General features: G+C 34.2%; 2 protein-coding genes across 4 annotated transcripts in view; one reads left to right on the top strand and one right to left on the bottom strand.

The window, feature by feature from the left end:
• The window catches only part of LOC125657858 (methanethiol oxidase-like), a 52,853-nt gene extending 44,670 nt beyond the window's left edge, over positions 1 to 8,183 (bottom strand). Inside the window, exon 1 of the mRNA XM_056149309.1 lies at positions 8,128 to 8,183. Within this exon, the coding sequence (XP_056005284.1) occupies positions 8,128 to 8,152 (25 nt within the window). The 5' untranslated portion in view covers positions 8,153 to 8,183. The remainder of the gene's footprint in view (positions 1 to 8,127) is intronic.
• Positions 1 to 27,099, top strand: LOC125658372 (uncharacterized). 3 transcript variants are annotated; one of them, XM_048889612.2, is made up of 8 exons: positions 1 to 1,540; positions 12,005 to 12,134; positions 14,193 to 14,516; positions 15,989 to 16,181; positions 18,250 to 18,389; positions 20,856 to 21,014; positions 21,188 to 21,328; positions 22,572 to 27,099. In XM_048889612.2, exons 2-8 carry the CDS (start codon positions 12,029 to 12,031, stop codon positions 22,907 to 22,909), a joined length of 1,401 nt encoding a protein of 466 aa, XP_048745569.2. In that variant the 5' UTR covers positions 1 to 1,540; positions 12,005 to 12,028; the 3' UTR covers positions 22,910 to 27,099. The 3 variants fall into 3 exon arrangements, with proteins under 3 accessions (XP_048745569.2, XP_048745566.2, XP_048745568.2); XM_048889609.2 differs by lacking the exon at positions 1 to 1,540 and adding an exon at positions 9,416 to 9,604; XM_048889611.2 differs by lacking the exon at positions 1 to 1,540 and adding an exon at positions 9,780 to 9,785.

The raw sequence follows: 27,099 nt of genomic DNA on the forward strand, positions 1-27,099 counted from the left end.
ATGAAGAACAATTATCGATACAAATCATTGATGTATATGAAGTTGATGATCCCTAGTATTTATATATACAAACATATCGGCGGATCTAGGTCTCTGGTAATGTTGAGTACTATTCAAACCTATCCGGAATCCGGGAAATGGACGATTTTCTTCACTTTTTCTACCTTTTAGGAGAAAATTCCATGTGGCCACATACATCGGCCACAAAAAGCAGTAAACTAGAGATAGCTTATCTTTAAAAGAAGTAATTGTGCATGTTTCGTTCTGGCCGTTGGCTGTGGCCAATTTCATTTATTTTTATTTTTATATCTAAACAGGCGTCTGATTTTGACGTTTGTGCACAGGCGGATCGCTATGTAGCGCATAGCAACGAATTGTACATACATGTACAGTGATATAAAAAAATTAATCACAACTTAATGTACTTGTTATTGTTTTAGCGACCACAATGATATAATAATTACAATCTAAAAATATCAGTTTATGAGCAAATCCAGTTCGGGTCATTGAAATGCAAACAGCAACCGGACCGAATAAAATGCAGTACTAGACCGGCTACATGCACAGTTATACACCAAATCTTGTCTTAATCTCTATAAATGTGTACAAATGAAATGTTCCTGTCGCTTATAAAATCATAAATATGCAATAATAATGCCAATATAAAGGTAAATTGGTTAATCCGACAGTTTAATATACATCATCTAAAAATAGAATTGAACCTTGTTAATTTATATTGACAACGTACAATACGGACCAAAAAAGCTGTTTTAACGTACCTAGGTCTTTGTGAGAGTTTGCAGACGATTGCAAAACAAAAACTGTGGGAGTGTTTACTGACTCAAAGGAGAAGGCGGACTGCTATTAATTAAAAGCTGTTAATCGCTTCTCATGATAAAACTGAAATAAGTGATGATTTAATGATATCTTGCTCACAGGTGCTTGGGTTCAGGACCCAAAATTACCCTCGATGGATATTATAACAGAACAGTTCTGTTATAATATCCAACGAGGGTAATTTTTAAAAGGGGCTTATTTTGAGGGTTTTTTTTTTTTTTTTTTTTTTAAGTTTGGGTTTTGTTGTTGTTGTTGTTGTTGTTTTGTTGTTTTTGTTGTTTGTTTTTTTTTGGGGGGGGGGGGGTTGGTGGGTTTTTTTTTGGACTTTTGAGGTATTTAAGACACTGTTGACATGCTTTAGAGAGATTTTCAACTAAAAAATAATCAAAGCTGCATGACCCGATGTTCATGTATTATTTCTGTACATAATTACTTTAAAGCAGAATAATTACTTTATAAAGTTATTAACTTTCCCTTAATTACATGCTTGAAAACATCTGCATGTAAAAGAAAACAGTGCGAATATTATTTAGAAAGTAAATATAGTGGCTACATACAGTACATGCATATGTATATAAATCATCCCATAATAGACTCATAATAGACCCACGCGCGTCAGGGGAATCCCAACATGATGTATTGACTAATACGCAACTGTCTAGTTTTAAGGCTGAAAGGGCGTAAAACAACGAATTACTAAGAGGTATTTGATATTTTTATTTCTATTAAATTTATGGTACGGTACTGTTATAACAAAATACACAGCTTTACATAGATAAGACCACCGATGGTCTGAAAGTTTGAACTGCTCACATGACTGTCAGTGACGCGGTTATTTGTAAACATCGATTTAAAATCAAATAATTTGGGTTAAAATAGGTAAATAATTTATGATAAGTCGTACAGCCTCATAACTATATACGTGAGATGCTTTAATAACGTTTTTACGAGATGGAAAAAATGTTTGTAATTCGGACCATACAGCTTTAAATCAACTCGTGCAGGGTATTCGGGAGGGGGGGGGGGTGTCCTGAAGCCAAGCACCTGTGATCTTGCTATATATTTCACCATAAGTACTTTTAATTTGAATAGCCTTAAAATACTGTTTTTGGAACTGGAAACTGATATTTTAGATGGATGCAAGAATACTAACAAAATAATTATTGCATCATTCAATGTTTCATGATCTGGTTAAATGATAAACTAGTTTTAAAAGACTATTGGTGATAATTGACTATATAATAGAATATTTATTCAACCAATTTGGGCCCCCAGAGGAGCATAATGATGTACATTGACAAAGTCCAAAATCACAGAAGCACATGACAAAGGAAAACAAAGACAATTGCACTGCATGATGAACAGAGAGTTAGCCATCTGCACAATAAACACACAAAACACATATTCATGTAGTACAAGCATAGTAACTATGTTGCAGTAATCAACTTGCATCTTATACATGCACATAACTATAATGTACATGCATGTTGTTTTCTTGTATTGAAATTTACAATTAAACTCTAAAACGCCTTCCTCACAAAGTAGATATACACGCAGTGGCCTACATACACACAACACTTCATTGTATCTTAATAAGTACATGCCTCAATGGCATTGTACTAACAGGGACCAGTTGTTTTTTTTTATTGAAATCAAGTGTCTGAACAAGTGGAAGAGCTCAACATAACACGAGGCATGAAAACCCAAGGTCTTTTACGGTTATTAAAGAACATGGACACGATTGAGCTGAAAATTTTATTTTTCCATTTTTATTGTTCACAATGCTTAACGAAAGTATTTGTAATGGTCATCCAAAGTTTGAATATCAGTTGTTGAGCTATAAGTACAGGTGAGACACAGCATTCACAATTCGTTGTTATGTAAACAAGGCCTGTGTCATGTTTTTGTTTACATGTATATAGATTGCTATAGAAAATAGCATGTTTAAACAAAATGAGATGTGCTAAACACTAGAAACTATCTAATTATGTTAGACGGACTTTTACTGGTATATTTAGTTTATGTAAACAAAAAACATGGCACAAGCCTTGTTTACATAACACAGAATTGTGAGCTCTGTGTCTCCCATGTACACTTTACCTCGACAACTGACATTAAAATTTTTTGCTGACCATTGGAAATACATTACTTATGCATTCTAAACAAAAATGGAAAATTAAGATTTGAAAATTTTCAGCTCAAATCGTGTCCATGCCCAGATCGGTAAAGTTGGCTACTAGTAACCAGCTACTAGTAACTGGCTACTTAAAATAAGAAAAGTTGGCTACTAGTAGCCAGCTACTTGAACCAGGAAAAGTTAGCTACTAGTAGCCAGTTACTAGTAGCCAGCTACTAAAAGTAAGAAAAGTTAGCTACTCGTAGCCAGCTACTAACAAAATATAAAAGTTATAATTACTGATAGTTATAATTACTGATAGCTCGCAACCAGATAAAGGTTAATGAGTTTGAAAATTATTATCTATCAGATTTATTTCTAAAGAGGACGAGGAGTCGTATGAAATTTCATGCTCAATTATCCCCAATTACATAACGTTGCAATGCAAAATACGAATACACTTTTTCAACTGAGTGTTTACTTTAAAAGTGATGCAGATTGAATTCAGACCTTCAATCATTTGATATACCATCCATTTTGAGATATCTGCTACTTTTACAATTTGATTCGAGTTACCCTGAAATTTCAACATAAGTGTGAATACCGTAAGAAACTTTATGTTTGACTTTATGTTTGTATTAGATATCTGACGAATTTACGACTATACATATGACAAGAAGTGATAGATGGTGTTTTGGTACGCCACGAATTTTCAGATATCGTTCTTGAGGAAATCAGTTACTTATACATTTTGATTATCGGTACAATGAAATTTCAAGATCCGTGTGAATACCTTAAGGAACTCCGTGTTTATCTAATATATTTAACTAACTTCCAACGATACGTATGGCGAATAGTGATATTGTGTATCGTGATATGTCATCAATTTTCAGATATCACCCTTAAGGAAGTCAGCTACTTATACCTTTTGATTGCAGGTAACATGAAATTTCAAGTTTTCGACCATTATTTAAAGGAACTCTTGAGTTTGTATTAGATATCTAACCAATTTACAATTATCAAAGTGAAGAAGAGTGATATTAGGTATCTTGATATGCCATAATTATCCATATATCACGCTTAATGAAGTCAGCTACTTGTACCTTTTGATTCCTGGTATCCTGAAATTTCAAGTTTTTCATAAATATCTTAAAGAACTCTATGCTTGTATTAGATATCTGACTAGTTAACAACTATCCATGTGAAGTGGAGTGGTACTAGGTATCTTTATATGCCATTAATTTTGAGATATCACGCTTAAGGAAGTCAGCTACTTATACCGTTTGATTGCAGGTAATTTGAAAATTAAAGATTTTAGAAAATATTTTAAGGAGCTCCGTATTTGTTTTATATATCTGATTAATTTACCAATGTACATATGACAAAATCTGATATTAGGTATCTTGATATGCCATCAATTTTTAGATATCACGCTTAAGGAAGTCAGCTACTTATACCTTTTGATTCCTGGTAACCTGAAATTTCAAGTTTTTCATAAATATCTTAAAGAACGCCTTGTTTGTATTAGATATCTGACTAATTAACAACTATCCACGTGAAGAGGTGTGATATTAGGTATCTTGATATGCCAACAATTTTCAGATATCACCCTTAAGGAAGTCAGCTACTTATACCTTTTGATTGGAGGTAACATGAAATTTCAAGTTTTTCATAAATATCTTAAAGAACGCCTTGTTTGTATTAGATATCTGACTAATTTACAACTATCCATGTGAAGTGGAATGGTATTGGGTATCTTGATAAGCCATTAATTTTGAGATATCACGCTTAAGGAAGTCAACTACTTATACCCTTTGATTGCAGGTAATCTGAAATTTCAAGTTTTTCATAAATATCTTAAAGAACTCCTTGTTTGTATTAGATATCTTACTAGTTTACAACTATCCATGTGAAGTGCAGTAGTACTAGGTATCTCGGTATGTCATGAACTATCAGATATCACCCTTAGGGAAGTGTGCTACTTATACTTTTTGATTATATGTAACATGAAACAGAGTTTTTTAAGATTTTTTGAAAAACTTGAAATTTCAGGATACCAGGAATCAAAAGGTATAAGTAGCTAACTTCCTTAAGCGTGATATCTGGAAATTTATGGCATGCCAAGATACCTAATATCACTCTTCTTCACTTTGATAATTGTATATTAGTCAGATATCTAATACGAACTCAGAGTTCCTTAAGATATTTGTGAAAAACTTAAAATTTCAGTTTACCTGCCATCAAAAGGTACAAGTAGCTGACTTCCTTAAGCGTGATATCTGAAAATTTATGATATATCACGATACCCCCAATATCACTACTCGCCATACGTATCGTTGGAAGTTAGTTAAATATATGATATAAACACGGACTTCCTTATGGTATTCACACGGATCTTGAAATTTCATTTTACCGGTAATCAAAATGTATAAGTAACTGACTTCCTAAAGAACGATATCTGAAAATTCATGGCGTACCAAAACACCATCTATCACTTCTTGTCATATGTATAGTCGTAAATTCGTCAGATATCTAATACAAACATAAAGTTTCTTACGGTAATCACACTTATGTTGGAATTTCAGGGTAACTCGAATCAAATTGTAAAAGTAGCAGATATCTCAAAATGGATGGTATATCAAATGATTGAAGGTCTGAATTTAATCCGTATCACTTTTAAAGTAAACACTCAGTTAAAAAAGTGTATTCGTATTTTGCATTGCAACGTTATGTAATTGGGGATAATTGAGCATGAAATTTCATACGACTCCTCGTCCTCTTTAGAAATAAATCTGATAGATAATAATTTTCAAACTCATTAACCTTTATCTGGTAGCGAGCTATCAGTAATTATAACTTTTATATTTTATAGTAGCTGGCTACCAGTAGCTAACTTTTCTTACCTTTAGTAGCTGGCTACTAGTAACTGACTACTAGTAGCTAACCTTTTCTGGTTCAAGTAGCTGGCTACTAGTAACCAACTTTTCTCTTTTTAAGTAGCCAGTTACTAGTAGCTGGTTACTAGTAGCCAACTTTACCGATCTGTCCATGCCCCTTTAAATGACATCAAATCAAATTGAAATAAATCGCAGATATCGCACAAAAATCCAAGGACATAGATCTACGTTTATGTTAGTGCAAATGTACCATCTTTAATGGTTGATTAGTTGCATTTTGTGATTGATTCACGTCTGTTGGGGAAAATATTTTTCATTTTTTAAGTTAAATATTAAAAATATAACTCATTTAATGTTGACAGCAAAATTTGAACCTTCTGAAGTGAATGCCAGGATGATATAAAAGCAATATCTGTGGTTTGTAAACATAGACTCGACTCTTATGTTTACAAACAAAGTTAGTGAAATGTTAAGCATCATAATTTTGCACAGTCACATGGTTATGTTAGGGTAGATTCTTTATCAGAATTACATGTAATTATGGATACGAATTAAATCGTTATTTAACATCCTAAAATTGATTTTAATTTAACAATGTTGCGCCGATTCAGAATGTAATAGTGGGGATTTGATTTTCTTCTGCACGTATTTATTTCTGTTTTTAAAATGCAACCTGATAATTTTACAAATTACATGTATAAAGAACTGTATTTCATTATCCCACTTTATCGGACTGCTACAGGTGAACACAAAGGCAAGACGTCACAGCAATGTGTTTTCTATTGTTAGTTTATCTAATCTCAAGCTTGTGAAACCTGAAGCAGAAATAAATATTTGGTATCTCTCCACCCAGTTATGCATGAGAATTCAGTCGATTTCCTTTTTAATTGACATTTTGTAGGACACGAATTTTCCCCATCCCACACTCGGGTGGGTGTAAATGTAGTCCGGGACATATGTCCCGGGACATATGTCCCGTGATGTCCAATATTGATATTCGCCGATTTAACGTTTTATGTTAGTTTTTCGTTAAATATCTTACTAAATGTGTTTTAAGACAACACCAAGTGTCTTCATTGTGAATTTGGTGTATGAAAATTCCCTAATTATTTAATAAATGACTTTTATTTATTCTTTTGGGTGTAAAAGTAGTCCCGAAAATTTTACGAAGAAAGCGCATTTCCGGTTTTTGTTTCTGCCTTGTCCATAATTAAAATAAAGTTTTAATGTGTTTTATTTGTCTGTTGATTTTGCTTGGATATTGTTTTATATCACAACAAAAAGATTTATTAAATATTCCACTTGTTATATGAATGCTCGTCCTTCTTTCTATGGGACATCGCTTCGATGGTTGATCCGATACGACAGAGTGTAAAAATAAAACCGGAACAAGGTGACAGTTTGAACCCGTTTTATGAATAGCTAGGCAAGTGTTTTAAAGAGTACGTTTAATAAGAAAGTTTGATTATAATTGGTATATTCAAAATATTATGAGTAATAATAGGTCAATAAATAATGAAAAGATATGTCTTGTTGAATATTCAGCTGTCCTCTCTATGGAATATATTTACATGTATCATTTTGAAGCGAATATGAATATAAATATTTGAAATTTTCTCTTCAATATTATTAAAAGTGTGTAAGGTAAATACTAAATTCTAGCATTACTATTAATCAATATACATGGTTTTACTAATTATTGACATTAAATGAGCGCTGCTATCAAGATTAATGATCATCTAAAATAATTATTCAAATGCAGAAGCGCGCACATGATTTAACGATGAGAAGTAAATTGATAACCCTGTTTTACTTTGTAAGACAAAGGTTGGCGACCACCATTTCTCTAAATCAACCAAAATCAATTATAATGCAGATACACACATATGAAAATGGTGAGCATTGAAATTGAATGGCCAAATTCTTTAACGTCATTGGGTGCCGAATTCCCCCCCCCCCCCCCCCCCACCAATATTGAAAATTAAAATGTATGAACAATATGCTTGTTGATTTTCCAGTTATAGGTAGCAAGAACTGGACAACGTAATTAAATGAGACATTCTTTACATGTCTTATTAACTTACGGCCAAAAACCGCCATGCAATAGTTGTTCAATTATTGATCCTTCCACGATATTATATATAAATTACATTACATTTAACTTCTATGAAATACATGTACATTAGCATTGTTGCTAGATTATTTTGAGTTTGTAACGAAGTGATATATTATATTATAAATATTAATGATAAATACCGCCGTATTGCCAGCCCTTACCTGAATGCGGATTTAATGTTTTCATCTCAGTCCGGTTTTTAAATTAATATCCCAATACTTCTCATTACCAGCTCGTTAGAGTTATCGCGCTTTGATGACTCTTGTGCGTCATTGGTAAGAAAATGCACAAATCTCGCGAGCAAGTGCGAGATTACTGGGACATAAACGGAACGAAACGTACATAGCACCCCCACCCCATTTGTTAAGAGTTAAAATACATGGTGTATTTTTAAATAAAATTACCTTTAGTCAAACTGCATTTTTCAAATATTCTAACACCATCTTATTAAAGATATTACATGTTTTTTAAACTCCACCACACCTATTTTAAAAATTCCAAACAACGATGTTCTCTGGACATCCAAGTCCATCAATATTTTGTAATTTTCAAATTAGCTTAGATGCAGTTTGGAAATGTATTAGGTGTGTTAATTAGTGTTATAAACGTCTTTAAAAAATGCAGTTTGGCATATAAATGTATATAACTTGTTCTAATATATGGAGATTGACCGGGGGTGGGGGGGTGGGGGGGGGTACGTCTACGATTACAAAGTCCATGCCATATGAACCTGTCCTAATTGTATGATAAAATAGAATATCTTCATAGTCTGACAGAATAACTTTAAAAACATATTACTCACATTAATTACAAGAAAATTTCTTGTGTTGGATGTGCATATAAGTTTTTCTCCTCACAGTTCTTCTTGCGATTGATGCTTTATATCGGTACGGTCAGATTTGGCAAATTTAGTAGCTTCTCTCCCTCACATAGTTTGATATCGTCTGTTTTCTTTTAAGAATAATCAATTCCTAAATTTGACTTTAGAATTTTAATCAGTGGTGTGGTTTGCAGTCGGTTATAATATGTATTCGATACCATAATTCATATTACGTATGCCTAAGTAATGTATTTACATTATTTTGTCCCGGTAGCACGACTTTACGTGCCTTTAATTTGAAGAGTTCCACTAATGGAAATGATAAGTATTAGCTGCGATATCCCGAGGGAAAGGTGGGTTTAAAAACCGTTTATCAGATTAATTTGTTTAATCAAACAAAATGACTAGAAATAAGGGTGTCTTATGATTATCAACAGGACACACTACGTAAAGGTTATAAATGTTTTGTGCATAAACAAGGCGAAAACAAAAACCGGAAATGCGTTTTATTCGTAAAATTTTCGGGACTACTTTTACACCCAAAAGAATAAATAAAAGTCATTTATCAAATAATTAGGGAATTTTCATGCATCAAATTCACAATGAAGACACTTGGTGATTGTCTTAAAACACATTTAGTAAGATATTTAACGAAAATCTAACATAAAACGTTAAATCGGCGAATATCAATATCGGACATCGCGGGACATATGTCCCGGGACATATGTCCCGGACTACATTTACACCCACCCCCCACACTCTTTACACAAGGTTTTCCCCAAAATGTTACCTTCACCTCGGCCTCGGGATATCCAGCAGTAAGATTACTCCTCTACATGTATAGTATAGGAATCAGCATTTCTCAATATTCTGTCAAATTCGTTCAATGTGTCAATAATATCTCTGTATTTGTTGATCAAAAAGGCTGGGTTTGGGTTTGTTAAATAATTTGGAGCGAACAAGGATTTCCTAGGCTACTTTCATTTTCGTGAATTTTCGGTAAGTAGCAAAATATAATATAGTAGGCGGCTATGTAGATAATATAAGGGCAGGAGGATACAAATATATAATTCTTGTGCATCGCATAGGTACTGTCACTAACTGTCAATTGATAATTATGTATGACGTATTTAAACATCGTATATATTAACCATGTAAACGTTAAATGTTAAGGTGGCTCATTACACTCTCAAATCAGTACGAATTGATTTCATCATAAAAGATATGATGATATATAATAAGTATATGCCAAAAAGGCAGAAAATATGCAAATTTGGATAAAAACATGATTTTCAAAAATATTTAAATACATATGAACCATCGTCGGAAACCCACGGAGAGAGGAATGAAGCGTTTCCGACGATGCATATGAACAAAAGACTGGCAGATTTGAACTCGAGATACTTTAATACCATAAGTTGTATCAAAATCACAAAGTTCGAAAACTAGCTGTCCATTCTGTGAGAGAAAGAATTCAATGAGGCCAGATTTAAAAACAACAACAAAAGGTATAGAAATATAAAGGTGTAGTGTCAACCTTCATGACAGTACCAAGTAAATTTAGGTGTTGATAAAAGCTCACTTGATTTCTGCCTATATGTCCCATATGTTGATATTAATTGGTCATTCTGACCACAGGCACCTGAAGTGTGGATACTCTGGACAATAAAAGATACATGTTACAAATATATTTTAACAGTGATATACATAAAGTTCTAAAAATTGCTGTAAAATTTATTAGAGACTGTTTTGAATACAGAAGTCATCTGCTTACGACTACATAAAAATTATGTAAACATTATTTAATGATGTTCAATGGGTCTTTGCCAATAATTATTGTAATTGTGCCAATAAATATTTGTATTTTTATAGATCTTATGTACATCCCCTCCCCCTTCTAGAATGAAATTATTTTTATACAGAACCAATAATTTATCCAAAATATGTTTTTTCATCCCTACTGATCACTCTCATAAGTCATTCTGAATAGTCAGTTTCTTCCTTATGTAAGCTTTTGAGATGACCATTTGTGAGATACTAATATATGTATATTAATATATGTATATTAGTATCTCACAAGTGGTCATTTCACTTACATGTATGAGGTAATCGGTGGGGTCAAATAACATTTTGAATAAAAAATAATTTCATTCTAGAAGGGGGGAGGTATGAACATAAGATGTATACAAGCTATCCACACTTCATGTGACTGTGATGGAGGCCAGATTTAAAAACAACAAAAGGTTTAGAAATAAAGGTGTGTTGTTGACCTTCACGACAGTATACCATTAGTAAATTTAGGTGTTAATAAAAGCTCAGTTGATTTCTGCCTATGATATATCCCATATGCTGCTAAATGGGTCATTCTGTCCTGACATGGGAATTAAGAAGAAAGAATATTTTCGACTCCATCAAAAATAATTCTCTGAAATATGTTGCAGGTTCAGATGATAGCTAGGGGGGAAAAGGATGAAAAATTGCATTTTAAATATTTATTAATTTATATGCTATAAAAACATGAAAGATTGCAGAACAGAAATGATGTCAGCTGAGCATGAGTCTTCAGCAGTGTGTTTGTGATGGTCACACCTCTGTAATACTGGTAGATCGAATCACAAGTTTTTGTGGCATTTAGTAATCATGTTCCATAGGCCCTGTAAAATCTAGTGCTTCAAGAATATGCAGAGAAAAATTAAAGGTATACACATGTACCAGGAAAACATGGTATTCAGTATAATACATAATATATGAATATATCACAAAAACACAGAGCAGGTTTATATGGTATTATTGTACCACATACAGAGAGGGGTGGACAGGCTCCCACCCCTGGTTCCATTTATCCCTCCCCCAGTCCTTTTTGTAGATTTTAATTCCCCCTCTCCCTATTTTTTTTTTATCTCCCTTAAATTGCCTTTTCTCTTCTCAATTGCATAGCAGTTGTGCAATTATTTACATGTGTAAAGTACATGTGATACATCACTGTACATACATGTAGTTATTGAAGAGATCCTCAAATGTTTCGTATGGACACTGTAATATTATTGAGAACACTTGAAACTCCCGTTTCACTCGATGGGATATGCTAAAGCATATTACACATTATCTTAAATCCAGTCAAGAGCCCCAAAGCTGAATTGACAGTTTGGAGATGACAGTGAATTTTTATCAGATTATTGTGTTATCTAATTAATGATAGTTTGTTGTTTTGTTGTTAGAAGAGGAGCACGTGTACCATCAACATGTCTAAGTTTAATAACAGCAGGCTTTTTCTAAACGTCTTGATGACCATGATGCTGACATACACTGTTGTTGTCGCAGCGATTGACTGCAATCCACCAGTCAGAGGTATGATACTGAGTCAATAGATTAGTCATCGCTGTGTCTCTCTGTCTATAGATATTTTAACCTGAATGATTTCATATCCAGCATACATGTATAAGTGGTTAGAAGGTCAACGTCACAAACAAGATACTGACTGTATAGGACTGTGCAATAACTAGTATTTCAATAACCGATACTGATTCATCTTCTGATCAGCAAGTAAATAGATGATCATTCAATGCACTAGGTCTCTCAGATGTCACAGTGGGCCATGCTACCCTGCATGGAAGTTAGCTGCAGAACTGTAGCTCTCTGAAAAAATATTGGGACTCTCTGAAAAAATATTGGGATGGAACATATACTATTTTTTCAGAGAGCTACAGTTCTGCAGCTACATGGAAGTGTGAGGCATGTATCTCATTGTGATAGAGATGAAGTTACAATAAAACTTGGTTACAGGGTGGGGACACTTAGACTTCGATACATGTATATTATATATATATATTTATATATGTGTGTGTGTGTGTAGGGGTCAGACAGGTCCAATAGTTGATGGCCAGATAGCTCAGCTGGTAGAGCACCTGACTAGCGATTCAGGAGCCCGGTCCGGTCCACTGCATCCATTTTCTCCCTTACTGTTACATATTTTGTGTTTTAGACCAGCCCCTGGAACTGACAGGTGAAAATACCTGCACAGAGGTGAAAGATCCTGGGTTGATGTCTTCAAGATATGAAGACATTTAAGGTGGGAAGAATGTAGTGGTCAGCTGGGTTTGATCACCAATGGTCAGATAGTTCAGTTGGAAGAGCACCTGACAAGAGACTCAAGGGGCTCAGATTTGAATCCCGGTCTGGTCCATTGCATTTTCTCCCATCCTGTTATATCTTAATTTGCTGTAATATCCATATAACAAATTATTCCTAGTTTTTAGCAAATTCGGTATGGAAAGAGCAGTTAGCTTTATTATTTAACCTCCCAAATATTCACCTTTGTGTATAGCATAAAATTAAGCATAATTGTGGAACACATTACAAAAAACTTGCAAATACATGTACAAACATTGTTTTAATTATCATTTATTTACTGTTTCTGTGTATAACTACCTATAAAGTCCTACAAATTCATACTTTTTATTATTGATAATTGATTAAAATAATTCTTGGTTTGGGCTTGCCTGGACATAGTTGCATAATTAGAATGGCATCATGGAATGAAACCTGGCTCAGTTATAATTATTGTCATCTCCGAGGCAGCTTATTTGTCACTTGTACAATCTCATGGAGACATTCATTCAATGTTCTATCTCTCTATCAATAATAATTCTGACTCTCTCTAGGAATATTTTCATTAGGAGTAATTTCTAACAGGAAAATTAGCATCTGAAAGTTTAGTTCTGAGAGCATATCTTAGATGAAATAAAACAATTGAATATGATATATAAATTGTATCTATTATTAGAAAAATTGGGCCGCTAGGGCAACATAGTAACCTTTATAATATTTTAAGAGAGTAAATTGACTTCCTTCTCAGGTTTAAATTGTGCATGTGTGGTTTAAATTTTAAAAAAGTTTTTTTTTTCCAAGCTGTGCATTATTATGCTCTTAGAAGATTCCTCCCTATATTTGTATCATTGGAAAAGCATGAAAATTACAGTGCAGCTTACATAATGAATATAAATTATAACGGCAAAACATTACGTTTACGTTAAACTCTGTTTTCTCCTGTTATTTTCTTTGTTGTTAGTATATAATACATGATTTAGTCTTGCACATTTTTGAATTTTAAATGCAAGTTTTGTTGTCATTGAATGATGTAACGTTTAAATGTTATGTACTAAGAAATCATTTTGGAAACAAATTACTCAAAATCGATCTGCCATCTAATCTGTCAGAAATATATTCACTTCATATTAACACATGTAATGCCCGTGATTCTGACTGATTAAGTAAGGTTTGGGAGCACAGTTTATGGCCCTTCGGGCCTCATGTTTTGTAATATCATATTTAGAATAAGAAATAACTACTTTTCCTTCCAAGAAATATGAATATGAAATCTGATTTCTCTCTCATTTTATTTGGTAGACTATCTGCATTTTACAAAGAATTTGACAGACCTAGACAGTGTGAGAGCTCGACAATTCATCAGATTAGACTGCTGTGTCTCGGGCTTCAGTTCCCTCAGATGGTATTTCAAGAACATCCATACCAACAACTCCTGGATTCCGTTTCCCTTTCTACACCAACAATGTGATCATAATGCAGACTGCCCAATACCGTCTTTCAGCAACCAGACCCTGATGATTTTGAAGTCTGTTTTTAGTACCGATAACGGATCATATATGTGTGTTGCTTATAATTCTAGCACCGGCCGCAGCATATCACATGTGGAGGATTTATTAGTATATGGTAAACACATAAATCACAGTGTAGTGAGTACGTGTACTGCACCTTTAGAGATGAAAGAACCACATGTTACAATATTGCAATCAATGAAAACTATAGGATATTCCCTAAAACCTTGAAAATTAGCTGCTTTGGACTTTTTGAAAATAATTAACCCCCTATTTCAAAATACTTAGCCAGGTTTACTTTAAGCGATTTCTTGTGAGTTATTTGAATGAAAATCTCATTTCTTTTTCATTCTATTTGTAAAAATCATTTTAAAATAAAGATTCATACCTTAGTTTTTTAATTTGATATTTTCAAATGAAATTTAACACAATTCTTTCTTTCATTTCAGTTACTGACTGTAATTTTTTTGCCAATTGATAATTAAAGCTGCAAGTTGAAAATAAGACAATTGTAAAATAAGCCCCCAATTTCTTTCCAAAATGTAAAATAAACCTCATGGTGGTTTATTTTCAAGAATTTAGGGTATATGCAAAAATGTTGTGGTGTTAGAAATAGAAGACTTTGCCTCATGTAGCACAAAAAATTGCAATTTTAGTGCAACATTAAGAACAAAATCAAAACCCTGCTGGACTTTAAAAGACTGCAAGTCCATCTGTCTGAAAATTCTTTATGCAGAACTATGCAATATATTATGATTGGGCATATCTTGTAGATTTTCTATAACCCTGACAGTTAAGGGACAAAAAGGTTCGAATTTCTACGAATGCTTGTCAGTAGTCATTGGAACGCTTTGTACATTAGAATTCTAGCTGTGTGATACAATGATTGTGATGGACATATTATATACAGTTTTTGGTACTCCTGTATGATACCTGTACACATTGATTTAAACCAATTTATCGTATATACTCACTATATATTGTGGGCTGTTTTGGAAGGATTTGCGATTGACCCGCTTATAAGTCGGTATAACTTTTTTCAAGAATCAGTTGACAATTTCAGATCAATGCTCTAAACGTTTTCACCCCTGTTTCAAATAATATTTTGTAAAATGCGCTGATATTTATTCATTTTCTCAACAAATCAATTTCAATAATATACACCTAAGATGAATGAAATCATTAAAATATGTAAATACTTGTACTTTATGCATATAATCCTAGAATACATGAATAATATAATATTTCCTGTCAATTTTAATCATGGTAATCGTTGGAGTATGAAGTTGTTTAAAAAATACTATACATTACGCTGTCCAGAAAAATGCTAATCTTTATAGGACTCTCCTATAAGTCGGATGTAGAGTTTTGGACCAATTTGAACTCCCAAATATCCGACTTATAGGCGAGTATATATGGTAAAACATATCTTTGATCCTGGCTTTGTATAATATGGCACAATACAGAGCAGATATTGGAGCCAATCACATTTCAATTAATCCGATTGATTTTGCCTATTTACCTTGTTGCTAGCTTACATCTCGCATGTTGTCTGTAGAAAAGTAAACATACAGTTGTTTTTTATAGAGTGTGAAGACAGAACAAAACCACAACCCATTCCGCCCCATGATACAGAAGCGAATGTAGGTCAGAATGTCACGTTCCAATGTGCGGCGGATTTTGGTTGTAAAAATAGCTACCTGCGAGGGGTCGAATGGTACATTGGGACTACTGATGTCCGGCAAATCGATAAACGTTATATTATTACCACATTCAACAGGTACCGGAAAGAACATCATAATCCTATATTTACATTTCCAATGTTTTTGCCTTTGATATCTCTATAGATTGTAATCAAAGCCAATTCCTTGAATGCTTTGCAGTGCAGTAAACAATGGGCATGTAAATCTTGATTAAAAATAGTACGACTATTTTAACGACTTGGAATTCTGATGGAAATTAAAGTAGAATGTAAATGTAAGAAATAAATTTCAGTTTTGAACATACATGAGGGCATCATGAACTGCAACACTTCACACTAGGATACTTCAGATTAAGTGCGCTTCCTGAAGTATGCCACCGTGAAGTGTCGCATTTTCGAAAGTGAAATGAAATCTATTTCTTGAACATAAGTTCTGCTAGATTTAGTAATAGCTTGTCCCATGTACTTTACATATTTAGCTCACCTGTATCGAGAACTTAAATGACCTTTCTGATCTAAATTTGGCCATCTCTTGTTAAGTTTTCACTTTTAAAGATTATCGAGGACTTGCCACATCATTGAGGTTTCTTCCCATGAGGAGTCGCATTTCCTTCAGGGAGAAGGAGAATGCAAAACTAGCTCTCTGGGGAAACTGGGGCCTGGTCTATCCCAATCTACAGTTAAAGGGAGATAAATATAAGATGGAATCATTATTTTTGAAATTTCTCCAGATTTAAATTATTGCTTCCTCGTAGGCTAATACCAGTTCTTACAAACCATGGCCAAAATTTTGTGAAGAAATGATCAAGGTAACACTTTGTCGAGGACAGAAGCCAATGTACCTGAACATGCTCTGTATTGTATGAGTGAAATTCATGATTGTTCACTGTGTACGACCCCCAGGATTAGATTATGGTCAGTTTTGAAAGTGTGCAGAGGTTTCTATAGAACATCAATATTTTGTAGGGAAGGAAAATCATCCTGAGGAGCAGAACCGCAATTGTTTACATTTAAATGAATTCAAATTTTCAAATCATAACATCCTTGACTTTGGGAGGGGGGCAATGGGTTTCAAAGTTTTACATTGGAGTAATTGTGTATCCTTGAAAAAAATATTGGGCTCGGCTTACGTACGCCTTGCCCAATATGATTTATTTTTTTCAAGGGCCCCATATATTTTTGTATTACATACCCCGGCCTCTAAGTGTCTACGTAATGAATTTATCCTGTCTGATTTTAAAGGCATATTCATATTATTCATTCTATTGAAATATGCAATTTCTGAGATATCAGCTCTTTCGTGATGGAGGTACGTTTAGTATTCTGTTGAACGCTTGGGTGGGTACAAGATGTATACATTTAATTGAACACTCCGGTGGTAGCCCCTAACTAACCATATCCATATAGTATAGACTAGCTATGTAAATAAGGATAAAAGTCATGAAAGCATAAATTTAGTAATACTCAAAAACTTACTAAATTTGTGTTTTCCTGCAGTTCAGGTGGCTGTTTGATGTCAGGAAAAGCATTTGTGTATACCCACTCTGCGTGAATACGATAGCATATTTTGCATTTCGCTGTGCAACAAAGGGAAATAACTATTGGGCAACTTGGAAATTGTGTATTAAGATATTTTATCAGATGTACAACATTCAAACCAACAACAACGGGATAAAAACAAGTTAATAGTATTTTTAAAAATGTTCTTACCTATGACATCATAATATGCATTGACTAATTTCTAGTTACGGTGTATACGTATTCTCATGATGTCATAGTACCTATGTGTGGTCAGTAAACCACGTGGAAGGGGCATATTGGCAATATTAGATAAGTAAAGGGCATTTGTATATAGTATTGGTCTCAGCCAATGAAAATTCAAGATTTTTATCAGAGGCAGGATAAAAAGTGATACCTTGTTATCTGAACTCATTGGGGCCCCTGGAGAAAAAACTTCAAGATATCAGATGGTTTGAGATATTGAGGTTAAAATACATAGATGTATGCCATTCAGGGGCTTCAAACTCACTTTAACATGGTGTTCGAGATAATCATTGTTCGAGATATCAAAGTTCAACTGTACAATATTGTGTACTTGCTTTTGCATATTATGTAACAATAAAAAACTGCGCAATAATATTTTCAGGGAACTCCATCCACTTGTGCAGACAAATTTGACAATTTTAAATGTACAACAATCAGATTTTGACCTTGAGTTTTCCTGTTGGATTATATCGGATTATGACATTGATACTCCAAAGTACAATGTAAAACTACAGCAAAAAAGTAAGTCTCTCTCTCTCTCTCTCTCTCTCTCTCTCTCTCTCTCTCTCTCTCTCTCTCTCTCTCTCACCCCACACCACTGTGCCATGTTGCCATATTTTCAGTTAATCTATATATACTCATGGTCAACACCCAAGTGGGTGAAAGTCAGAAAAACATTACAAATACCGTACCCTGATAGATTGTGAGGTGAAAGTCAGAAAAACATTACAAATACCGTACCCTGATAGATTGTGAGGTGAAAGTCAGAAAAACATTACAAATACCGTACCCTGATAGATTGTGAGGTGAAAGTCAGAAAAACATTACAAATACCGTACCCTGATAGATTGTGAGGTGAAAGTCAGAAAAACATTACAAATACCATACCATGATAGATTGTGAGGTGAAAGTCAGAAAAACATTACAAATACTGTACCCTGATAGATTGTGAGGTGAAAGTCAGAAAAACATTACAAATACCATACCATGATAGATTGTGAGGTGAAAGTCAGAAAAACATTACAAATACCAGAACCTGATAGAATGTAAGGCCTCAATGTCATAGAACCAAAGTATTTAGGAGGACAACATTATTGAAATGACATATTACTCTGAGGCTCTTGTCAAGTTTTTTTTTTTGGTCAAAAAATTGTTTTGCTTATTTTTAAGGAGGGAGGAATGTGGCAGATCTGATTTTTTTGTATTACATGTAGATCTGAAAGCTACACTAGATTGAATAAAGAGGGTCAGGGAAGAGATTTCATGATTAGTACGTCAGATTGATACATTCGTATTGTAGTAATTAAGGTTATATCCAAATAAAGATAGTGTCATGCATATACATGTAAAACAACAAATTCACAAAATTTGTAGCCTGCAAAATACCCACTCTCAAATATTGTAGGGAATCTCACGAATGCAAAATCTGTTCAATGTAGTACATGTATATCATTGAATATTGAGGCAATTCAACTCCTATCCATATGTATGTATGAATTGATTGGGGTATATAAATGATGAACATTCTTGAATATAAAGAGAGTTTATGAATAGAAAGTGAATTAGTATCAATAATATAATCATATAAAATCACAATGAATATCTAGATCAGGGTCTCTTAATCTCTGCAGACATCCACTAGTAGTATCAATAATATTATAATAATGTGAAAACACGATAAATATCTAGATTAGGGTCTCTTAAACTCTGCAGACATCCACTAGTAGTATCAATAATATTATAATAATGTGAAAACACGATAAATATCTAGATCAGGATCTCTTAATCTCTGCAGACATCCACTAGTAGTATCAATAATATAATAATAATGTGAAAACACAATAAATATCTATTATTAGAGGGCGAAGCCCTCTCACGGCCCGAAGGGCCGTGAGAGCGGAGCTCTCCCTATAGGTAACACGTATATACATGTTTAAAAGGGAAATATAGGAAAATAATGAAAAATTAAACCATACCTATGGAACTTGAAAAGTTTGGTACCAATGGCGTCGATTCGAATATTAGCGCGAGGACATGTATTCCTCCATTTTGAATCTCGTCTACCCTAGTTCACGTCGTTCTGAGATGTTACATAAAATCCGTAAAAGCATGTAAATCTTATTTTCGTAATCATATATAATCACTCCACCATTAACGCCATGTTTGTTGTTGTGGTTCAAACGCTATGTTTGTAAATTTGCTAAATAACAACGCTGAATATGACGTCACAATGTACTGTTGACATCAATTGCGTTATATTTCCCGCGTTCAATATATGGGCGGATCAAATGTCCAGGATGCTTTGATACAGCTCCGTCCGCGTGCTAACTTCGAGTTGTTTTTGTCCTGTTTTGGATATAGATACTAATGCCAAAACTTTTTTGCTTCTCCCTCAAACACGGTCACGCCGTAAAACATATTACTACAGTAACTTGATCCGAAGAGTCGGATCACGTCGAGTTGACAGGCGGGGATCATCAGATCACACGAGATGCGAAGCGTCGAGTTTGATCTAATGATCCGCGCCTGTCAACGAGACGTGATCCAACTCTTCGGATCAAGTTACTGTAGTAATGATAAATTTATTATATATCCCCTTGTGCATTTTAAATCCACATTTATAAGATAATAAATGTAATCCAAATTATCAAAAACACAGACATACCATGAAATTATGTTTTGTATACGCAGGTTTGTTTGTGACGCGGTCAACATTTTCCACAAATAACGTTGCATTGTTGCATTGTGACATCATCAGTTTCAGAGGATACTGATACGGAATCAGAAAACCACAGTGTGGTGATCCGGAAAACCGGATCACACGCTGTGAAATCCACAGTATCAAAGAGCAATACATTGATGGGTATATAATAAATATCTAGATCAGGGTCTCTTAATCTCTGCAGACATCCACTAGTAGTATCAATAATATAATAATAATGTGAAAACACGATAAATATCTAGATCAGGATCTCTTAATCTCTGCAGACATCCAAAACAAACAGCTGATCCTGATCATCGTCGTCCCCTGCCTAATTTTCATCGTGGTCGTCACGGCTGCAACAAAAGCAGCCCACACGGCATACGGACCACAGATGACATTCTACCTCAGATCACGCGGTCTGCTTGGAGGCTTGCCAAAAATGAGTAAGTCGACAATAAAAATTGACAATTCAATTACCAGATTAGGTCTAGTGCTCATCATCTCCTTCCCTGGATAAGCATGAATATTGCAGGATAATATAGATGATGTTAGACTATGTCCTTTAATGCTCATTGTTGAAACCACAGTATAATGTTCACTTGAATTTTGATTGCAGAGAAAGAGCATCTGTACCATGCAATGATAGTTCACGATAATAATAGACAAGAAGACGATAACATTGCTGAGGAAATCACTCGCACGCTGGAGGAAGAGGGTTACAAGATCACCAATCTAGTGGACTCAGGTTACGGTCAAGGTAGGTCAACATGTGGACTCAGGTTACCGTCAAGGTAGATCAACATGTGGACTCAGGTTATGGTCAAGGTAGGTCAACATGTGGACTCAAGTTATGGTCAAGGTAGGTCAACATGTGGACTCAAGTTATGGTCAAGGTAGGTCAACATGTGGACTCAGGTTACGGTCAAGGTAGGTCAACTTACTGAGAGTGTAGGAATTGCTGCCATGTGCGACATGAATGACATGATAATCAAATGTCTGAGAAACATTCTACAGTGTATGGCTGCAAAATTTGCATTAATAGGTGTCAAAACAGTTTGAAAGGATAAAATTGGTGATCAGCTGTCACGTTCAGGGATGATAAGGAAATGCATTATTTAATGTGTAAGTTGTAATTGTCAAATAATTAAAAGTTTCCTATGGAAATTAGTATTGAAAAGGGAAAGCAACTTTGTAGATTCATGCTTATATTTTCACAGAAATCAAAGATAGATCTAAAATATATGACTGTGGGAATGCACAGGGTAAAAGGGAGGTGTGGGGGGGGGGAGAAAATGAAGAGGGATGTGAAGGGAGAGACACAGGGGAGGGGTGTGAAAGGAGAGGGGGATGGGGGGTAAAGGGAGAGACACAGGGGAGTATGAAAAGGTGGATGTCCCTGTCCATTCCCATCCCTAGATCCCCCCGCCCAAAAAAGATGCTGATACAGATCTTTGAAAATACACAATATCATCTATTCTCCCTCTTCTGATTATGGCAAGCTTTTTCCACATATCATTTGCATAGCAAATGACCCAGTTCAGCAATGGCGTCGAATATAGTGGCTGTTGGTAATTTTAAAAAAAGCATAGCTTGAATTCTATTTGTTAGAGATTTCAAAGATAATATAAATTCATATTTGTATGTCTTGCCTACACATGTAACAACTGCAAATTTAAGAGTTTTGTTGTATACCACAAATACGGCTAAATCAGACCATTAATGAAAATAGTTCTATAATATTCTGTTGCAATTAGTTTGAGGTCATGAACTGTGCATTGACTGCAATACAGCACTACAGGCTAGAATTTCTTGAAGAAAATCTCATACTTAAAGTCCAAGTTTCGACGCAAGTTTATTTCAATGTTAGAATATGTAGAAAATGTTTGATGGTTTAGAGCTAATCAGATCAAGCGGAATCTGTCGTATTTCAGAATATATCAATTAACACTTTCATTTCATCAGAGTATACATGCTTATAGCAATGAAATTTATCATTCCAGGTGTCTTTTCACATTTTGGTGAAAATTTGGGACAATCAGCTGCAATAATCATTCTGGACATGGACAGAAATTCTCAGGATTCAAGTATGTTAAGAGTATTTATTGAGTCCAGCCTGCGAAGTATGTCGGATTCCCTGGCCGGATTCACCATAATCCAGCAGAAGGGAGTGGAGGATTCGGTGATGGACTCTTTAGAGTACCAGGGACTTAAACGAATGGAATGGCCAGGCACTGATTGCACAGAGAGACAAAGACGGAAGTTTTTTAAGCAGCTTCAGTTGCGTCTGCCAGAACCTCGCTATCGGGATCATTTAAATGAAAATACGCCATTGATTTGATCAAGCATTAGAGAATTACCCACGAGAGATAAACTATTACCGTCCATTTTTGTATAGTCTTCATTCTACTTTGAAGGAGGACTTAATTCAAAAGATACTTATAAAAGACATTAGCTGCAATAGCGTAGCCCTATCCAACCTTTTTTCCCTAACAGTGGTACTATGACCATTTTTGAACACATTTTTTTTTCTTTTCAATTCTGTTTACAATCAGCCCATCCCTTTTAATTACTTTGAACTTCATAACCGATTGCTTACATGTAAAACCCATTTATCAGTTTCCGTGATTCTATGTGTTTTGCACATCTACCCTAGACATGATCAGCACGGGAATGTCTGATGTTGATTCAATTTCCTGGGCTGCTTATTCTTTGTTTTTGTTTGGAGTTGGTCCATTTTGTTAACTTATTCAAACTTGTTGTTTACATTATCTTTCTCTCAAACTTTGTTCATTTCTTACTTCGTTTACAATTAGCTTATTTTCATTTATTTATTTATTTTTTATTTATTTATTTTTTTGTATTTGTTAATATTATTATCTTTTATAAATTATGCATGGTTAAAATAGAATCTCTCTGGGTACGAGTTAGCTTTACTATTTGTCAACGTTATTGAGTTAACTCGTTCCACTTGAGATTAATTAAGTTTATTGTTTTTCTTTTCGGACATTTTGGATCAGCTCTTTGGACGAATAAGGCATGTCCTAATTCGCTCCACTTTTAACATTGATTGGCAAGCCTAAAGACCAAAAACATGTAGTCTGCGTTGTAAATACGTTTGTAGATTAGTGTAGTTGTAGTGCTAGATGTATTTATATGTAGTTTTTGTTATTATGCTCTGTTGATATTGACCACTTTATGTAATTCTTTTCGTTTGTCCTGAAGAAGGGACGGGGCGTCCCGAAAATTTGACAATCTCGTTGTTCGTGTCGTTGGTCATTTTAGTGCTTTGTGTATGTGTATATATATATATATATATATATATATATATATATATATCTTTCAAAATTGGGAGGTAGAAAACCTGAATATTAAGTTTTGTAAACATCTACTGGGTGCCGGTAAAAGAAGTACTAATATTGCAATAATCTCTGCCCAGAATCATCCCTGTTATACAGTGCTTATACAGAGAATATCAATCTGAATTCATACTATAAATTGTTGGTACAAAAACATTAGTTATTTTAAGGAAAAAATGGGCATTTTGGTACCCAAATCTCAAATTCTCATTTTTAAAAAACAAATGAAGAATCAGGTACGGAAACAATTTTTACTTTTAATACTGGTCAAAACGACGTGAAGATGGTCAGAAATCAGGAAAACCCACAACATATTTTTCGTATAAAGAAAACTTTACTATGGAAAGTTATATATTTTTAGAATCCCTAGAATTAAGAAAAACTCTATGTAGATTTCGAATTAGTGCACATGACCTTCGAATTGAAAGAGGAAGATATGAATTTACAAAAACCAATTCTGGCCAGAAGATTCTTTAGAAAGAAACAAAAGAATTTGTGAATTATGTAACCTTAATTGTGTAGAAGATGAATTTCATTTCCTTACTGATTGTCCATTCTATGTTGAAGAGAGAAATATGTTTTTTAATGGTATATACAAGCTCAACAAAAAATTTATCTATCTAACAAATAAGGACAAATTTACTTGGTTGATGATTAATGAAGACAAACCAGTAATTGTCAAATTGAGTGAATATTTAGTGCAAACTTTCAGAAAAAGAAGTGATGCTTTAAAACTGCAAAAATCATTATAGTTTATTATTCATATGTTGGTATAATACTGATACTGTCCATTTACTTGTGTATACACATGATTAGCAATTCATATATGTATGTACTTGTTTCCCCAACATGCTGCATCCACATGCAGTTTGCAGTCTATGTAACCTGTAGTTAATGTTGTAAACTTTCTTTCTTTTTTGAATTTCCTTCTTTATAAACTGTCTTACTGTTATTCCCTCTGGGCCCAAAATTGGAATAAACTTATCTTATCTTATATATGTATATACAGTGTGTATATATATATGCTATCCATGGCTCAGTAAAGCATTTGTACATCTGTAGATTATAGCATACTAAACTGGTATATTTTTATATGGAAATATTGAACCACAAATTCATTATAATTAAATTTTGTTAGTGCTGGGTGCACAGTACACACAAACCCAAACATGCCCCATTTTTATGCCCCTAAGATCAGGGGCATATTGTTTTTGTCCTGTCATCCTGTCTGAAACTTTAACCTTGCCAATAACTTTTGAACAGTAAGTGCTAGAGGTTTGATATTTCACATGAGTATTCCTTGTGACAAGACCTTTCCATGAGTACTAAACCTTTTGACCTTGACATTTGACCTACTTTTAAAAACAATTGACATTGCAATGGTCATAACTTCTAAATGGTAAATATTAGAGCTTTCATACTGCACATGAGCATTTCTTGTGACAAGATCTTTCTACTGGTACCAAGATATTTGTCATTGTGACCTTGGTCATCTTTGGAATTGACCATTATCAGGGGCATTTGTGTTTCACAAACACATCTTGTTTAAATAATGTGAAGCAATCATTAAAATTATTATAATGACAAATATCCCATATTTTATAGAAATATGTCCAAATATACTAAATCATATAATTACTGTATGTTTTATTTTGTCAGAACTCAGTAGCCACAGAGGTTTTCTCCTGCACCCCCCCCCCCCTTTCCATGCTCTCACCAGGTAGTGCTTTGCCATGGGCCACTGGGGGCTTCAGAACAGACTCCAGCCTTTTACCATGCTCCCCTTTTCAAACATTTTTGGATCCACCACTGTTTCTGGTTTGTGTACTGTTAATGTTATAGATTTTTTATGGATCCACCACTGGTTCCAGTTTGTGTACTGTTTTAAGTGTTATTAATAGATTTTTTATGGATCCACCACTGGTTCTAGTTTGTTTACTGTTAATGCTATAGATTTTTTCATGGATCCACCGCTGTTTCTGGTTTGTGTATTGTTTTAAATGTTGTATATTTTTTCCTAGCATTATAGTACTCCTATTGCATCTCAGTTTACAGGATGAGAAGTGTGCACCTTGTCCTATCTTTACTGCATACAATGCTCCCTCAATATCATCTTCACAAGTCAAGGGTTATTGATTCGTTACCTCGCAATAACCCTTGACATCAGTCGCTATTTAAAAGGTGGGCACATTAGACCATTACGTAATTTACTATAAATAAAACATCCAATGAAATCACTGCATCTTGTTATGGTGTACATGGATAGAAATGACGCGATCTCATACTGCTGTATTGATAAATACGCGCAATTGTAATATTCACACCACTAATTACGTTTATTGATAGTAGATCAAGTTTGGAAACCTTTTTGCTTAAGACAATATTGCTTAAATGATTGAAATAGCCATAACTGTAGGTATCAATACACGTGTTTTTATTTGAATCTCTCGTTTCGTGTTGTTATAAATAGAACCGCATTCTCATTGGTTCCCACTCTTTTGTGGAAACAATCAGAATGAGCCCAACTTTTATATAGCCACTGATGTCAAGGGTTAGTGCGAGGTAATGAATCAATAACCCTCGACTTGTGAAGATGCCTCAATATATGCCCACGCCTCTCTCCCCTTTATAATGCCACCTCCGCTTATTGCCTGAAAATCCTAAAGGACATGCAGATTTATCCCCTTGTTAACACACCCTTTATAATGCCCACACCACATAATGCCAGAATAGCCATATGTTTCCGATTTCCACTAATGAGTGGTCAAATTTTTACCCTTGATAATATAATGCCAGTTACCCAATACTCTGACATCGGTAATCACACCGGAATGTCAAAAGCATGACGGGCTGGACATGGTATATGGTCAGGTTAATTACTAATAATTACTGAATAAAACTCAAGATCGTCTAAATGTTTATACAGAATGCAGCTCAAATGAATTATATAACTGAATTTCTGCTCAGCGAATGATCAGTAATGGGGAATTTGTTATATAGCCACCTCCTCTTTATTGCCCAAACAAAAGTTGGCAGTATATTGAGGGAGCATTGTATTCACTTCCTCCATTCCAATAAACATCCCTCCTTAATTATCTCATGTGCAGATGATGATGTGTGCCAAACAGATTTAATTACAAGATGTTTGTAAATAAAAATTATGTTTTAGTCA

Source organism: Ostrea edulis, chromosome 9 (genome assembly GCF_947568905.1).
Source record: "Ostrea edulis chromosome 9, xbOstEdul1.1, whole genome shotgun sequence".
Classification (NCBI taxonomy): Eukaryota; Metazoa; Mollusca; class Bivalvia; order Ostreida; family Ostreidae; genus Ostrea; species Ostrea edulis.